The 18,727-nt window shown below is 37.0% G+C and overlaps 1 protein-coding gene across 6 annotated transcripts in view; it reads right to left on the reverse strand.

Annotated features, from left to right (window-relative positions):
• LOC112617290 (periphilin-1) overlaps nt 1–18,727 on the reverse strand; it is a 220,306-nt gene that overhangs the window by 104,936 nt on the left and 96,643 nt on the right. For 5 of the 6 annotated variants that reach the window (XM_025374039.1, XM_025374042.1, XM_025374043.1 and 2 more), the window contains exon 2: nt 10,017–10,108. In XM_025374039.1, coding sequence (XP_025229824.1) covers nt 10,017–10,108 — 92 coding nt within the window. Of the gene's footprint in view, nt 1–10,016; nt 10,109–13,269; nt 13,313–18,727 lie in introns of all 6 variants that reach the window. The other variant, XM_025374045.1, reaches the window with a different exon arrangement.

Consider the following 18,727-nt stretch of genomic DNA (forward strand, 5'->3'; position numbering starts at 1 on the left):
TAAGTGAAATAAGCCAGATACACACACACACAAAAATATTGCATGATGTCATTTATATGTGGAATTTAAAAAAAACAAAACAGAGCTCAAATACAGAGATAGAGGTAACTGGTTACCACAGGTAGGGGAAGAAATGGGGAAAGGCAAGTCAAGGAATACAAAATATCAGATAAGTAGGATGAATAAGTCTAGAGATCTAATGTACAATATGAGGACCAAAATTAATAAAATTGTACTGTATTAGAAATTTTTGTGAAATATACAAATTTTAGGTGTCCTTATCACACAAAAAGATAGCTATGTGAGATGATGAATGTTTGTCTCCTTCACTACAGTAACCACTGTACTATGAATATGCATCCATGTGTATGTGCATCTATATATGTATCCCTTAACATCATGTTGTAAATCTCAAATATACCCAATAAAATTTATATTAAAAATAAGTAAATAAAGATAAAAAATGTAAAGAAAAAACAGGAAAATACCTTGGAAAACAATGGCCCCATAACATACAAACCAGAAATAAAAATTATGACTTATAAAGAATATCTTAAAAGGTTAAGAATAACAGGGTAACTTTCAATTAATCAAAAAATAAACTCAATGGAGTTGAAACGTTTCTATTATTTCAAATGCAGATATTTCAAATCTTGAATTTAAATATAAAATCTCAATTTACTCCATCAATGATATCAATTTTCACTGCTTCTATTTATTAGTAAAAATATCTACATACTAACATAGATATTGATTAATATATATCTACATATTAATGATTATATAAGTATCCTTATCAAAAAGATCAGAATTTTCTGCGGATGTTACTAGCATTTCCAAAAAATATGCATAGAATTTATAGGATTTGCTACTCCAAAGTTAGTATTAATGGTATGATCAGTCAGACCAAAAATAAAAAGTACATGTAGCTCATTTAAAAGAAAAGGTCTATCTATTGATAATTTATCTACTCTGGCAGGATATTAAAAACAAACAAAAAAAAACTTGCACATAAACTTAAATACTTTTGGAAAGTTATACTACAATGAAATTTAAACTTTCAAATCTGTCATCATCTTAGGGGTGAGGTTTCACCCCTAAGATTACTACTGCAAGACCCTCTAAGTGTGTGTAATAAGAATTCTTCGGTTTGCTTATGTTAATGAGAATCTGGTCAGAATAAAATACCTAGTTTTCCAAATGGTGAAATGGTTTTGTTAGAAAATAATCAGCTACTTCTTAATTTGCTACACATTCCAATATAACTATCTGTTACAGGGAATGCTTTCATTTTAGTAAGTAAAAGCACCAAGTTGAAGGTTTTTATTTGATTCAATATAAAAATCTGTATCAAATTTTTCACACTGGCTGGGCATGGTAGCTCACACCTGTAATCCCAGTACTTTGGGAGGTCGAGGGGGGGCAGATCAGCTTGAGGCTAGGAATTCAAGACCAGCCTGGCTAACATGGTGAAACCCCATCTCTACTAAAAATACACGAAATTAAACAGGTGTAGTGGCACGCACCTGTAATCCCAGCTATTTGGGAGGCTGAGGCACAAGAACTGCTTGAGCCTGGGAGGCAGAGGTTGCAGTGAGCCGAGATTATGCCACTGCACTCCAGCCTGGGCAACAGAGCAAGACTCTGTTCCAAAAAAAAAAAAAAAAAAAAAATCCATACGGTGGTTAAATCTCATAATTAACTAGGTAAAAATTATTAAATGTTTCATTAAAAATATTTCTTTTCCAATATGTCATTAAAATTTACTCATTTTAACAAAAAAAATTTAATTTAAAATGAAAGTATTAATATAAAAGCATTAAGACCATCCCCCCTAAACATTTTTATCTTCTAGCAATAGATACTGAAATACTTAATGACATCTGAAGTGTGGTATCATGGATTTACTTCAAAATAATCTAGGAGGAAAGAAAGTGGTAGAGGCATAGACAAAACAAGATTGGCAAAGAAGCTGATAATTGATTTCTCCTTTGGGAGTTGATCACATTAATGTTATTATATGCTTGATTTTTTTCCCCTTACAAAACATCAAATAACAACTAAAACACACTAACCTACCAAAGAAGTAAGTAAATACAATGGTATATGTAAATAACGCCATTATGTCCTATCACAATCAACTTACAATGCAAATGTAAGCCTATAAAAACCTTATTGGTCTTATTTACTGCTCTATTCCCAGCACCTAGAACAGCACCTGGCACACAGTAAGCACCACATCCATAATATATATATATTATACCCTGGCATCACATGCTTTTTACAGAAAAGTACCATACAAACTATATCTAACTAAAATATTCTATTACACAGGCTGGTAGGCTTTTGCTTTCAAAGGTTGTGATTTCCTAACTCTGATCCCTATAGTCTACAACACGCATTTCCATTGTAGCACTTGTTGATTTACTTCACTCACTGATTCTTCAATGAAATATTGGTGTTTCTGAGTCATTCCAATGTCTTTTGGTGACAGTGGGTCAAAAACATGAAAACTGGTATTGACCCAGAGAGCTAAGACATGTTATTAGAGAACATAGCCAAAAATTGATCACATTTCTTCTGAAAATAGTGACAACAAAAAGAAAGTTAAGTCCTTGCAATTCTGTCAGCAAAGAAAGTAAAACACCTCTCAAGGCAACTCTACACAAGGGAATATTACTAAATCAAACTCAGCAAAGAAACACTTTTTTTACATTTCATGTATGTAACTTTCCCATTTAAAAAAACTATTAAAAAAATTGCACTCTAGCTAATAATATGTATGCTTGAGGAGTTAATGGGAAGGATACTGTTGTCCACAATTTACTCTGAAATGTATTCAAAAACATAGATGGATTAATAGCATGAATAAATACATGATAAAGCAAGTTTAGTAAAATGTTAATAGTTGAGTCTAAATGGAGAGTATATGGATGGTCACTATAAAATTCTTTTGACTGATGTATGTTTGAAAACTTCCATAATAAAATATTGGGAAGTGGTACGTACATGGGAAAATTTACATGAACACTGATGACTGTATAAAATAATAAAAAAATGTGGGGCATAAAAAGAACAGAAATTTAAATATGCCTGTGAAGATTTTGAATAAAAGTGTTTCATGAAATAAGAATGGAAAGAAAAAATATTTCAACATTAACACATTTTAAACAATGTTATATGAAATATCTATATAACTGAATTACTAAATTAAGTAGATTTGACTGTCAAGTTGGTCAAAAGAAAAATTTCTGGATTATGGTTTGAGTACATTTACATTTGAGAACAAGTGGAACTGATATGCATCCCATCTATTCCCTACAAAGGCTCAGATACTTACAAAATTATGTTCTGGATTTACTAAAGGATTTATTTTTGATTGGCTAAACTCTCTAGGAGAGAGAAATAAACAACGACAAGAATTATAAAAAAGATTCAATTAATCTAAGGAAGTAAATATTGTTATTTAACTACTTAATTACAAAAACTAACTATGTAACTCAAATTTACCACAAATGTGACAAAAAAAAAAACCTGCTCTTGACATCACTATTCGTCAATATTGTTCTCCCTGCTGCTGCCAAAACCAGAAAAAACTTTTAATGTAAAATAATGTATTTGTTAAAGAAACAGAAAAACGAAGAGGGATAAGCAGATAGGACTGCTTCAGCCCCAGCTCTATTGTAATTGTCCAGAATATAAACTGCTAGTGCTCTGATCCTAATTTCCAAACTTTACAACTTTTAAAAATTCTGAAACTGGAACTTCTCTCCCATTTTCAAATAAGCTAATGGAAAAACTGACATTTTATGTTGCGGCTTCATTAAAATGTTCCATATTACCTACCTGTTTCCCAACAGGCTAAGAAGCTGGACCCCTATAAGTGGAAGTTTACATGTATTTAAAAGCCATTCTGGGCCAGGCATGGTACCTCATGCCTGTAATCCCAATTTGGGAAGCCAAGGTGAGAAGATCGCTTGAGCCCAGGGGTCTGAGGCTGCAGTGAGCTATAGCTGCTCCACTGCACTTCAGCTGGGTGACACAGCAAGACCCTGTGCGTATGTATGTACAAATGAATGAATGAATGAATGAATGAATGAATAAATAAATGCCACTTTGTCACAAAACTTGATAAAGGTTAAGAAATCAGATAACTAAGCTCATAGAAATTATAGGTTTAAAGACAGAAAGTATGCTTTAAAAACAAGAGCTTTACAGGTATCTGGAAGTGTAGATATTCTGTGATGATTGATTTCCTTCCTATAGAAGAAGCGTATACATTTACATACAAAGTCTCTGTAGTGCACTTCTTTGAACTTTAGTCTTCCACCTACCTACCCAAGTTTAAGACCAAATAAAAATTTCTGCGAAAGCCCCTTATAAAAGTGACTTACTATTTATACGTAAAGAATTTAAAAGCATACCATAAAGTGCTAAAATAATGACTGGTAAATTTGTTAAGCTGTACACTGAGGATAAGATTGCCAAAACTCAAATTAAGTATAATTTAACATCAAAACCAAAGTATATCAGTGTTCAATTGTCTTTTCAGGTTTATCAAGGCTAGAAACTCAGAAAACAGCTGCTTTTATTAACGAGGTCATACTACTACAGAAGGTACCTTCCCAACAGTCACCACTTCACATTGCACTTTATGTCACATCTAGTAGTTCCTCAAATACATTTCTTTTGTATCAGAATTGATCATAAATGGGGCAAAGGGTGTACTAAGAAAAAAGGGAGAAGCCGGGCGCGATGGCTCACGCCTGTAATCTCAGCACTTTGGGAGGCCGAGGCGAGTGGATCACCTGAGGTCAGGAGTTCGAAACCAGCCTGGTCAACAAGGCAAAATCCCATCTCTACTAAAAATACAAAAAATAACTGGGCGTGGTGATGGGCGCCTGTAACCCCAGCTACTCAGGGAGGCTGAGGCATGAGAATCACTTAAACCCGGGAGGCAGAGGTTGCAGTGAGCTGAGATTATGCCACTGCACTCCAGCCTGGGCAACAGAGTAAGACTCCATCTCAAAAAAAAAAAAAAGAAAAAAAGGGAGAGAAATGCAGTAAAATTGTTTTTTGATAAAGAACAGGATTCAAATATACAAAACAAAATAGAATGTTACCTTCCTCTCTTCCAGGCACTAATAATAGTGGGTTACCAACTTAACTAGTTTTACATCTTGAAAAAAATAATCTGCCTTTTCAAAACTTTGGAGGTATGACATACATACAAAAAAGTGTACAAATCACAAATGTATTGCTGGATAAATTTTCACAAGGTGTAAGTACCACCCAGATTAAGAGAATATTCCTAGCGCAGCAAAATCGTTCATTGTGCGGTCTCCCAGTCACTACTTCCTCTTCCCAGAAGAAACCACTTTCACTTGTTCTGGAATGTTACATAAAATAAAACATGCAGAATAAACTCTTGTGACTGACTTCTTTCTTTTAATATTATGTTTGTGAAGTTTATCCATGTTGTTGCACCTGGGAGTAGCCCATTTATTCTCATTGGTGTATAATTTAAACAATCAACTTTGCTGTTGGACATCTGGTTTGTTGCCAGTTTGACGCTCTTACAAATAATGCTTCTTATGAACTTTCTCATATATACCAATATAATACGCTAATATGGTTTTTAAAATAACATTAGATTATCTAAGCGAATATTTTGAAAAAAATTTTTCCTTTTTTTTTTTGAGACAGGATCTCTCCCTCTGTTGCCCAGGCTTGAGCTCAGTGGCACAAAACACGGCTCACTGCAGCCTCAACTTCCTGGGCTCAAGCCATCTTCCTGCCTCAGCTTCCCTAGTAGGTGGGACTACAGGCATGCACCACCATCCGTGGCTAATTTTTAAAAGTTTTTGTAGAGACAGGGTCTCACACTGTTGCCCAGGCTGGTCTCAAACTCCTGGGCTCAAGTGATCCTCCTACCTTGGACTCCCAAAATGCTCAGATTATAGGCATGAGCCACTGTATTCAGCCTCAAAACTTTTAATAAGTTATATTTTCATTAGATTAAAAGTAAGAAAATATAACTATTTACATTTCTAGTTCAACTACTTTAACCCAAAGATTCAGTGGGTCCATTAAATCAGATGTAAATACAAAACTACTTTTTTCAACTAACTTTAGATAAAAACAACAGCAGTGGATGTATCTGTGACTTCGTTATTAACAGAAATCACAGATAATTTTATGCCATGTTACAGCTAGCTGTTACAGGTATTGCAAAATATCATTTGGAACACTCATCACTACTTTAAAATTACAGCAATGAAACCGCCACCACTAGCTTTTGATATTTAATGGCCTACTAAAGAATTAACTCTATTACTAGATCACAAATTTGGTTTTTAATAGTTTGATAATCATTCTCGAATGTAAGTGCACTTAGTTCTGTGCATTTTATTTATAGGTTTAAAACTGTTATTCTGAGAAGGGATACATAGGCTTCACCAGACTGCTATAGGGATCCATAGCACAAAAAAAGGTTAAGAATCTATGCTTTATTTAACTAAGATGCAGATGTAACACAGAAGGCACAGGGGATGATTTTCAAGAGCCATTTATTTCCCTATTGAGGGAAAGAGAAGGCTTTAAATTACTAACCAAAATAAGCCCCAAAAATGTACCAGAAAAAAATGTACCAGAAAAGAAAGAATGCACCAGAAATAAAAGGACCTGAGTCTTGGGAAGGAGGTATATGGAAATACAGAAAGAAGGATTTGTATAAACTAGGAGAGGCTGATTGGGGGAACAGAAAGACCAATCTAATGGAATTGAAGAAAAAGGAGAGAAATGAACCGCAAAAGGTCTGCTCAGGTCCTGTGCTCTCAAAAAGAGAAAAACAATCTAGGCTCCTCCATGAGGAACCAAGCAGTCAGTTGACTTAAGGAAGTAAGGTTTACCTTTAGGCATTTAAGAGACAGCTGAATACATCTAGTCTGATTTTAAGGACAATGGTGTTATAAAACATATCTCCCCACCTGCTTACTTCTGATAAAATTATGAGGAATAAGAAGCCTGTTTCATATTTACACAAACACAGATAGTATTAAATGAAAATGTTTGGTTTTGTTTAGATTTTTCCACAATATGCTGATTCATTAAAGATTTCCATCACCTGTCATTTTTACCTCAACTCCTGTCACTATCAATGACTTCAATTCATATACATCTGTATTTTTTAAATTCTGCATGTAAGAATCACTTAAACTTTTAAACAATACCGAGGTCCACATCACACCCACAGAGACGAAAATTTAATTATCTAAGACGGAACCCATACAATGGTACTGAAGAGCTCTCCAGGAAATCTTAATATACAGCAAGGATTGAGAGCTTCTGATCTAAATCACAAATCTAAAGTCTAAGAGTCTCCTTGCTCTCAACTCCAATAACTTACACTAGCTCTCTATTCTCATTGTCACACACTGAACTTCACTCAAAATTGTTCCATCTTGGAAATCCCACACTCTAAAATACTGATTACCTATCTTTCTGCCACACCAAAGCCTTCCCTAAGCCTTTCCTGTCCCTCAACCACTCATTTCTTTCAATCTCCTGTCCCTCTCAGCCTCACTCTCTTTATCAGCCCATAACAAATGGCGTATTACTTCAATAATTCTCTGGGTTAGCACCATCAACATCCTTATCTCCCTGGGTCCACCACTTATTTTACAATCTTAAATCAATACAATAACCTGCTTTCCTCAGCCCCAAAGTAATAAAGCACATAATCCTACAGACTGGTGCCCAGTTGATGGCATAACCATACAGAAAACCCTTTTAAGTACCTTCAAAACACAGAATTTAAAATTCCTAATGGGGCCGGGAGTGGTGGCTGACGCATGTAATCCCAGCACTTGAGAGACCAAGGCAGACGGATCACTTCAGGCCAGGAGTTCGAGACCAGCCTGGCCAACATGGCAAAACCCTGTCTCTACTAAAAATACAAAAATTGTATGTGGGTAGCAGTGGCAGTGGTTGATACCTGTAATCCCAGCACTTTGGGAGGCTGAAGGAGGTGGATCACTTGGGGTCAGGAATTTGAGACCAGACTGGCCAACATGGTGAAACCCCATCTCTACTAAAAATACAAAAATCAGCCAGGCGTGGTGGCTTATGCCTGTAGTCCCAGCTGCTCGGGAGGCTGAGGCAGGAGAATTGCTTGAACCCAGGATGCAGAGGTTGCAGTGAGCCAAGAATGTACCACTGCATGACAGCCTGGGCAAGAGAGTGAGACTCCATCTCAAAAAAATAAATAAATAAAATTTTTAAAAAGCCAGGCATGGTGGCATGCAATCCTAGCTACTCAGGAGGCTGAGGCACAGGAATTGCTTGAACCCGGGAAGTAGAGGATGTAGTGAGCCAAGATTGCACCACTGCACTCCAGCCTGGGCTACAGAGTAAGACTGCCTCAAAAAAAAGAAAAGAGGCTGGGCATGGTGGCTTATGCCTGTAATCCCAGAACTCTGGGAGGCCAAGGTGAGCAGATCACCTGAGGTCAAGAGTTTGAGACCAGCCTGGTCAACATGGTGAAACCACGTCTCTACTGAAAATACAAAAATTAGCCAAGTGTGGTGGCGGATGCCTGTAATCCCAGCTACTCAGGAGGCTGAGACAGAAGAATTGCTTGAACCCAGGAGGTGGATGTTGCAGTGAGCCGAGACTGCGCCACTGCACTCCAGCCTGGGTGACAAGAGTGAAACTCCATCTCGGAAAAAAAAAAAGGAAAAGAAAAATTCCTAATGGGATATATCCTTGGCAGAGTGGCAGAGGGAAGAGGGGAAATAAAGAAAAAAGTCATCCCTTTTCCCTACAAGTAAACTACAGAATAACCTTATTAAGTAAAAAATATAAATAAAAACACTGGGATTTTGATTAAAAACATAAAGTCTACAAATTAACCTGGAAATAAATGACATATAGTAATAATTAAGTCTGGCCATCCTGAACTATAATGGGCATCTTTATTTGTTCCATCTTAAATCATTTTAAATAACCCCAACCTGGACTGTAATTTAGGACAATGACAAACCTAAAGACGATACCACCCATCGAAGTGGGCTATAGGATTAAATGTGACATAAGTAAAAAATAACTAAAATAGAAATAAATATTTGTGGCTTCTGATGGTATATAATGAATCTATAATATATTCATATACCATCACCACAACCTTAGTCCCTTGGTGCTTAGAATGGGTCTGTGCAAAAGTTTAAGTTAGCTTTTGACCTTCCCCAAACCCTCCTTTAGACCTCCATAGGGGATTCTGGGGAGTCAGTACACATAGTCACTCAAATAAATATTGAGCTTCTATTACCTGCTAAGTACTAGATGTAGCACTGGAAATAGTAAACAAAAATAGAAAAAATAGTAAACTTTTCTAAGTTCTTTGGGCTCAGAAAAGACTTGGCTCAAAATCCCCAATTCCCAGAGCAACAAAGAGACAAGAAGTAGGAGAGCACACCAGAAGCTGCCTGTCTGCCTGACCCTGAGCCTCAAGGCATTCTTACTTACCATCCAGACTGCCTGACCACAGGACAGCATACCTGCAGCAATCCTAACAAGGGATATTAACATGTTTCCATGCTAGGAAGAGAGTTCCCCTCTCTTAGAATGAAAGCCTACTTTTAGAATTTCATATATTCAATTTGTAACATTTTTAGGAATATAGAAAAAAAACAGGTAACAGCCAATAACAGCAGGAGCAGGTACTCAAATACTTCTTTGTTAACTGATGGTATAATCTTTATAAAATCTGTAATTTTGTCCACAAATTAAATTAAATATAAACCTTTCATTTTAACTTAAACAAGAAATATAAATAATAAGTTTTCTACTTAAATAAAACGTTGTCTTTTATTTTCGAGCTTTTAACTTTTAAAAGATAAGCTTGATCTCTTTTGTAACCTACACTGGTAAATTTCTGACACTTGGCCTAGCTTTGGTCTATCAAATTAACTCAGACACTAGGTTTTTTAATCATTCAATATGTAGGAGTAACTTACACTGGGATGACTTCGAGGAGGTGCTCGTTCTCTCGGAATTCTATCATATTCATATCGTCCCTCAGACCACATTTCGTCTCTTCTGTAAGCCACTAAAGGGAAAGAAAAAGAATTATGGTTTTTATGATACTAGGAAGTAACAGAAAAGATAGGAAGGAGTAAATGATTACTTTCCAACACAAATATTTTCCAGAGATCTTAAGGGGGGGAAAAAAAATGAAAGTGACCAAAAGGAAAAATGTTTCTTCCAAATAATTGAGATTTTCTTTAAAAAAAAAAAAAATAGAGAAAGCCCTATCTTCCTTCTTAGGCAAGACTATTTAAAGCTTCAAAGAGATTATTGCCACCAATTATGGGAGGAAAATCCATAATACTTCAGACCACAAATACTTCTTCATTCTCCCATAGCAAAAAATAGAAATGATTCATTTTAATGAACAGTTTAAATGGCTGATAAGCAAAGCTATTTCTATTTGTTGGTGAATAGTTTGTATAAATAACATTAGTTTTTTGCTTTTCTACAGTCTTCATTTAATACATATCTACTCTATGTTAAATAATGTGTTTTTAACTGAAAAATGTGTTAAATGAACAATCCTGCAAAAACACACTCAACAATCCCTGAAAGAAACCACTCCTGATTTTTTTAATGCTATAAATTTATTTTAATGCAAAGGCCGCCTCACAAAATGTGAAATTAAAAGTTCCATCAACATTTTTCAGGTTTGGGATTCAAAGAAGTGGGGGTGGGAGGGTGTATTCTTTACATAAATGCTTCCTACTTTGACAGCTGATACATTCTGGGTAGAGGGTGAATACAGTGTTAAAGAATTCAAGGCTATACAGCCACAAGAAGAGATGAAAATAGAAACTGAACAGACAAAAGACAAGGTAAACAAGGCAAACAAGAGATGAGAATAGGGTACAGGAAAAGAGATCATTTATATGAAATGGCAATACTATAAATCAGAACTTGGCAAATTTTTCTGCAAAAGATCAGACAAATATTTTCAGCCTTGTAGGTCACAGATCTCTTTTACAACTACTCAAATCTCCAGCCACAGACAATATACATAAATGTATGAATGTGTAAACTGTATTTACAAAAACAGGCTAGCGCTTGCAGGCAGTAGCTTGACAACTTCTGGAGTGGATGACAAATGGTTAACAGAGAAGAATCAGGAGAAAGTAAAGTAATCATGGAGCAGGTTCTAAGGCAAGAACGGTGAACCATCCTGATGTGTAGAAGAACCACCATGAGCAAGAAACGAAAATGGTCCAGGTAGTAAGTTAGTGCCTTTCAGTACATTTCAAAAAAGACTTAATGTCAAAAGATTTTTGGTGGCTCCTTATAATGTAATACTGAGGGAGAGGGAAACAGATCGCTATTCCATCTTGGCAGTACAGAATAGCTATAGAATTCTAATGGTTCAGTTAGTTTAGGTTAAGGAAAAATTAAAGGCTGCAAGAAGGGTGGAACTTTTTTTTTTTTATGTTATTATAGTAAAGCAACCAATTTTCTCTGTAAAAACATACCTATAATATTTTATAATACAAACAGATCCAATATAATGAATTAGCTAGCCAAAGATGCCTAGGAAAACTTACTTTAAATCAAAAATTAACTTTTTCTCAAAACACACATTCAAGAGAAAAAAATTAGCTTTTAACATTATGCATGAATAAAACTGAATTTTCTGTCTACAAAAAGACCTCATTTAATAATGTATGATTCCAAGCAATCAGTCTTTTAGGTGCAAGAATTTATGGAAGCTTGAAAGGGAAGTAAATTGTCAACATTACTCCTCCTCCACCACCTTTACTGAATCCACTAAAGGTTTCAGTCTAAAGAGTTAGATTTTATCCTTTTTAAGATACAGTACAGAGAAATAGTAATAGCAATGAATTAAAATCAAATCAAAGAGGGAAAACATCAATAGCTATACCCAGAAGAAAAACAGACATATGAGCAAACAGTTCACAAAAAAATACAAATGGCTCTTAAAAATCTTTTGAAAAGATGTTCAACCTCCTTCAAAATAAAGAAGATGAAAACCAAAACTATAATGGCATACTTATTTTCATCCAAAAGCTCTGCAAAAATCCAACTGCAGTGATGAGATTAAAGAAAGCAACACTTACATAGGTTAATAAAGGAAGTTGGCCAGGCGCGGTGGCTCACGCCTGTAATCCCAGCACTTTGGGAGGCCGAGGAGGGTGGATCACGAGGTCAGGAGATCAAGAACATCCTGGTTAACACGGTGAAAGCCCGTCTCTACTAGAAATACAAAAAATTAGCCGGGTGTGGTGGCGGGCACCTATAGTCCCAGCTCCGTAAAAAGGCTGAGGCAAGAGAATGGCATGAACCCGGGAGGCAGGGCTTGCAGTGAGCCAAGATCGTGCCACTGCACTCCAGCGTGGGCAACAGAGTGAGACTCCGTCTCAAAAAAATAAATAAATAAAATAAAAATAAAAAAGTTTTAAAAAAAGGAAGTATAACTGGTACAGATTGGGAAGAATTTGGCAATATTTATTAAAATTTTAAAAACACATATGCTTTGACCTGGCAATTCTAATTCTAGGTATAATTGTACACCTTTGCATAGCAAAGATTGAAAGGAACTTAAAATATTCATCAAAATAGCACAAATTAAATTGCTGAACCAATCAGTTACATTTATACAAAAGGAATATTTTGTACTCCTTTTGTAAATTGACCAATCAGTTACATTTATACAAAAGAAGTATTTTTGCAAACCATTTCAAAGAAAAGTAACCCCAGTAACAATATGAAAAGACTGCCAAGACACACTGCTAAGCAAAGAAAAGCACAGTAAAAAGGCCAGGTATGAATATATATGCATATGTACAGACTACTCCTGGGAGTAACAACAAGAGAATGTAACAGCAATTACCTCTGGGGAGAACTAGGTAGCTGGGCAGAGGATGAATATTTTACTGCACAATGTATACATACTATTATGTATTACAAAAGTATGTAACTGTTTTTAAAGTTCCTGAAAATCATTCAATAAGCATAACATGTGAAGTGATGGTAAAAATGATTAATGTAAATTAATACACTAAAGGAGAATGTAAATAAAAATAAGGTTTTGTAATAAATGAGAAAAATAAACAATAAGAGTTCTAAAGAAATACTATGTCGTTTAATACTGAAATATTAAAATTTACTGGTGTCCCACAAAAAATGTAACAATAACTACTATATTAAATACTACTATACCATACTTACTTGAGTCCTTTTAGGAATCAAATTTAACGTTTTCAACAATTTCCTGTAAGGGGGGGAAATACAGACATAAAGATTTGTGTCTGTATAAACCAACCAATATAGAGAAATAATTAAACCTTCATTAATTGTGTAAACAGAACTCTCAAGCCAAACTCCCTTCAAACACACTCTTGAAAATAGAAGATATTATTTTGGCCACCAGAGGTCACCCAAGTTTCATAAAAACAAAATTATAATAAGAGAATTCTAGTCCTAGAATTCTAGTCTAGAGTTTTGCCAGTTGAGAGCTGGGCAGGTCGTCTCTCTTATCCTTATCTCTGAGATTGTACTAGATGTTTAAGGTTGTTTGTTAGCTGTTATTATAAACACAGGCTTCAAAATACCTCCATAGTTCAGTATGATGAAAATTACCATCTCCTACGGTAATTAGAAGACAGAATACACTCATTTCACCTTACATTCAAATGGAAACTTGCAATTTTCTTTTTCTTTATTTTCCTTAGACAAGGTCTCACTCTGTTGCCCAGGCGGGAATGCAGTGAGGCAAACACACCTCACCATAGCCTTGACCTCATGGGCTCAAGCGATCCTCCCAACTCAGCCTCCCTAGTAGCTGGAACCACAGGAATACCACCACACCTGGCTAATTTTATTTTTCATCAAGTCATGTCTTACCATGTTGCCCCCATGATAGAATCTTGTAATTTTCAAAGGATTTAAAAATAGCTGATAAGTACAGCAAGCTTCCTGATTAGTGGCATATGTTGTTTATGGTATTATCCAGGCTTAGGAAATTGACCAGTTAGTGATGAAAATAGACTCCCAGTGAGTGATCCTGCTACCTGCCACATCATCACTACGTCTCCGCATATCAGTGCAGTTTCAACGGTACTCCAGAAAAGTTATCTAAGCCCCCAACAAGATATGCAAACTGAACAACCAACAGAAAAATAGAAGGACCCTCTACATCACAATTAGGCAGAGAACAGAATTAGAACTCAGTGTGGAGAATACATGCTTCATTTAGAAGTGTGCTAATACCTAGCTCTGGATTATAAAAATCTTGTTCTCTTCTGCCATATTCAATGAAGACAGTATGCTTAATATACCATCATGGGATATTTAATTCCAGAAAGAAAAGAAGCCTTTCTTAGAGCACTCCATTGGGCTACCCAACCACTGTTACGTTAACTTCACCTGAGGGCTGAGAGGGTATGGAGGACTTGCACTCTAAGTAAAAGTGTCATGGAAATTGAGAAAACAAAGTCACAGGCAACATCCTCCTGTCAAACCATTAACTCTGAATCCAAAGTCAAGATAATGGATCTGTTTTTTCATTTTATCCAATCCGGTTATAGTAGCAACTTAGGCTATAGTAACTCTGCATTCCAACCTAGTCAGCTTCCATTATTAAATATACTCAGGATAAATAGCTTCCCTTCCCCCCCAAACTCATTCCTTCACTTTTTATATTCATTCAACAACTATTGATAGTCAACTAGGGTTACTGAACAGCAGTCACATTTGACCTCAAACTTTAGATGAACATAGGTCTTTGCACTGGCAATTCCCTGCACAGAATGTTCTTCTCCAGGTGTAGGGAAAAGAAAGAGAGATCAGACTGTTACTGTGTCTATGTAGAAAAGACATAAGAAACTCCATTTTGATCTGTACCATGGCCGGGCGTGGTGGCTCACGCCTGTAATCCCAGCACTTTAGGAGGCTGAGGCAGGGGGATCATGAGGTCAAGAGATCAAGCCCATCCTGGCTAACACAGTGAAACCCCATCTCTACTAAAAATACAAAAAATTAGCTGGGTGTGGTGGCAGGCACCTGTAGTCCCAGCTACTCAGGAGGCTGAGGTAGGAGAATCGCTTGAACCCGAGAGGCAGAGGTTGCAGCGAGCCGAGATCTCGCCATTGCACTCCAGCCTGGGTGACAGAATGAGACTCTGTCTCAAAAAAAAAAAAGATCTGTACCCTGAACAACTGTTTTGCCTTGAGATGCTGTTAATCTGTAACTTTAGCCCCAGCCTTGTGCTCACAGAAACATGTGTTGTATGGTATCAAGGTTTAAGGGATCTAGGGCTGGGCAGGATGTGCCTTGTTAACAGTATGTTTACAGTCATCACCATTCTCCATTCTCGATTAACCAGTAGCACAATGCACTGCGGAAAGCCGCAGGAACCTCTGCCCAGGAAAGCCGGGTACTGTCCAAGGTTTCTCCCTACTGAGACAGCCTGAGATATGGCCTCATGGGATGGGAAAGACCTGACCGTCCCCCAGCCTGACACCCGTGAAGGGTCTGTGCTGAGGAGGATTAGTAAAAGAGGAAAGAAGGCCTCTTGTGGTTGAGGTAAGAGGAAGGCCTCTGTCTCCTGCATGCCCCTGGGAACAGAATGTCTCGAGGTATAAAACCCAATTGTACATTTGTTCTATTCTGACATAGAAGAAAACTGCCCTGTGGCTGGAGGCGAGATATGCTGGCGGTAATGCTGCTCTGTTCTTCTTTACTACACTGAAATGTTTGGGTGGAGAGAAGCATAAATCTGGTGTACGTGCACATCCAGGCATAGTACCTTCCCTTGAACTTATTTGTGACAGATACCTTTGCTCACATGTTTTTTTGCTGACCTTCTCCCCACTATCACCCTGTTCTCCTGCCACATGCCCCTTGCTGAGACAGTGAAAATAGTAATCAATAAATACTGAGGGAACTCACACACTGGTGTCGGTGCAGGTCCTCCATATGCTGAGCGCCGGTCTCCTGGGCCCACTGTTCTTTCTCTATATTTTGTCTCCGTGTCTTATTTCTTTTCTCAGTCTCTCGTCCCACCTGACGAGAAATACCCGCAGGTGTGAAGGGGCAGGCCACCCCTTCATCCAGGTATCTGTGGAATTAACTTTCCTGCCCTTCAATGTCACCTTCTTAATGTCACTTAACTAACAGATCCCCCAGTTGTGCTATTTTTAATTAGCACTAATAATCTAAGATACTATATAATGTACTTTTAATACACATTAGTCCTTCACTAGTAGTATTTCTACCAGTAGTATTTCTAGTAGTGAGGGTGTAATCTGTATTAAAAGTACACTATATAGTATCTTAGATTATTAATGCTAATAATAATAAACAGCAGGAATGTCTACTTGTTCATTGATGAATATTAAGCTCCTAGAACAATTTGCACACTGTGCTCAGTATTCAGAATGAATTAATATTCTAATGTTTCTATTAGAAAATATTTGAAATTCCAGGCCAGGCGCGGTGGCTCACACTTGTAATCCCAGCACTTTGGGAGGCCGAGTGGGGGTGGATCACGAAGTCAGGAGATCCAGACCATACTGGCTAATAGAGTGAAACCTCATCTCTACTAAAAATACAAAAACAAAATTAGCCGGGCATGGTGGTGGGCACCTGCAGTCCCAGCTACTTGGGAGGCTGAGGTAGGGGAATGGCGTGAACCCAGGAGGGGGAGCTTGCAGTGAGCAGAGATCGCACCACTACATTCCAGCTTGCGTGACACAGTGAGACTCTGTCTCAAAAAAAAAAAAAAAAAAAAGAAAAGAAAGTATTTGAAATCCAGACAACTAAACATAAATTTTAGAACATAATTAGTTAAGGTCGTTGAAAAAAAAAATTAACTGATGTCGGGGCCTGGTGCAGTGGCTCATGCCTGTAATCCCAGCATTTTGGGAGGCTGAGCCAGGTAGATCATTCGAGATCGGGAGTTCAAGATCAGTCTGGCCAACATGGTAATACCCTGTTTCCACTTAAAAATATATACAAAAATTAACCGGGCATAGTGGCACATGCCTGTAATACCAGCTACTCAGGAAGTTGAGGCAGGAGAATCCCCTGAACCTGGGAGCTGGAGGGTACAGTGAGCCATGATCGTCCCACTGCACTCCAGCCTGGGCAACAGAGCAAGACACCGTCTCAAAAAATAAAAAAATATAAAGTACTGTATTCTCTACTAGTTTCACAAGTCACTTGACTTTCCAACGCTCTAAGGATATTTCTTCTATAAGCCCGAATGTACTGCACTAAACTTAGTAGGAGATCCCTGATCGTCCATTATAATTGATCAATTAACTGAAATTACACAAGTAAACAAAAATGCCAGATGTCTGCCTACATAAATATTTATAAATCTGAATCTTATTTCATATATGGATTGAGGTTAAGGTCTTAACCGGTCAGCCTCCTTCCAGTGTTTTACCCTCCATTTTACCCTAAAATAGGATAATCAACGGTTAATGCATATTCATAATGTGAAGTTTCCAGGATCAAGAATCCAAGTGGTTTATTAACCATAATAAATCCAAACTTCTATCTTTCATATGCCACCTTCTATTATATCTAACCTTCTATTCTCTCCAAAAGCATATAATTATGCCAGTTTCCTTATTGTGCCACAAACAGACTAACACACACTATCATAGAGCTGTTTATTTTCCAAACTGGATACCTTTTCCCATTCTCTCATTTGACATCCAACAGTCCATCAAGGCCCAACTCAAAACCTATTATTCTCCACAAAGCCCATTAAATAAATCCTACATGACTTAAAACAGATTCCAAACTAGTGACTGATAGGCCACATGAGACTTGTGTTTGACCCATTTTTTTTTTAATAAAATTATATTCCACTGACATTTAAAAACTGGGAGAGGATGCTTTTTTAAAAATTCTATTTCCAACTTTTTTTGAAAAAAGTAGATGTTCTGGCAAAACTGGGATCATATTCTCACACAGCCACAACCAGCTGTAGCTGAGTGGCAGGTGACCCCTTTTATGGGTGAAGTATTCATTAACGTTAACTGTCTGATCTCTGAGACCATACCTTCAGCACCTGCAATCATTCAAGAAATACCTGACTGTCTTATGTGCCAAGAACAGTATTAGCTACTGGAGTTACAAAGACCAACAAGACAAACACAGTCCCTCACCGATAGCCTCGCTTAGTAGGGATGGCAAAGAAACAAGCAATTAGGATACATGTGATAAATGCCGTAAGGGAAGTGCAGGGCAGCTAAGGGTACACAGCAAAAATACCTAACTCTATGGAAGTTAGGGAATACCCCTCAAGTAAAGTGACAGCTAAACTCAGATCTTTAGTAGAAGTTATCCAGAAAAAGGCAAGGGAGCTCAAATGTCCCAGAGGGACAAAAGAGCCTTTGAGAAGATACTGAGGGAAGAAAGTATTTTAAGGAATTGAAATCAGTTCAACATGGCTACAGCCATGCCCAAATTTTAAATGCAGGGTCAGAGAAAGGGCTCAACTGAAACGGCTGGCAGGAAAAGCTACGTGTTATCAATAGTAAAGGTTAGGAGATGAAAGAGAATTTCACTAAAGAAGTTGAATACGTAAAATAGTTTAAGTAGGAAATAGATGTTTCAGAAAGCACAGATGGGGGTGTTGAGGGGTTAAATGGGGAAGAAACGAAGAAGTAGT

This window comes from Theropithecus gelada, unplaced genomic scaffold (assembly GCF_003255815.1).
Source record: "Theropithecus gelada isolate Dixy unplaced genomic scaffold, Tgel_1.0 HiC_scaffold_15989, whole genome shotgun sequence".
NCBI classification, from domain to species: Eukaryota; Metazoa; Chordata; class Mammalia; order Primates; family Cercopithecidae; genus Theropithecus; species Theropithecus gelada.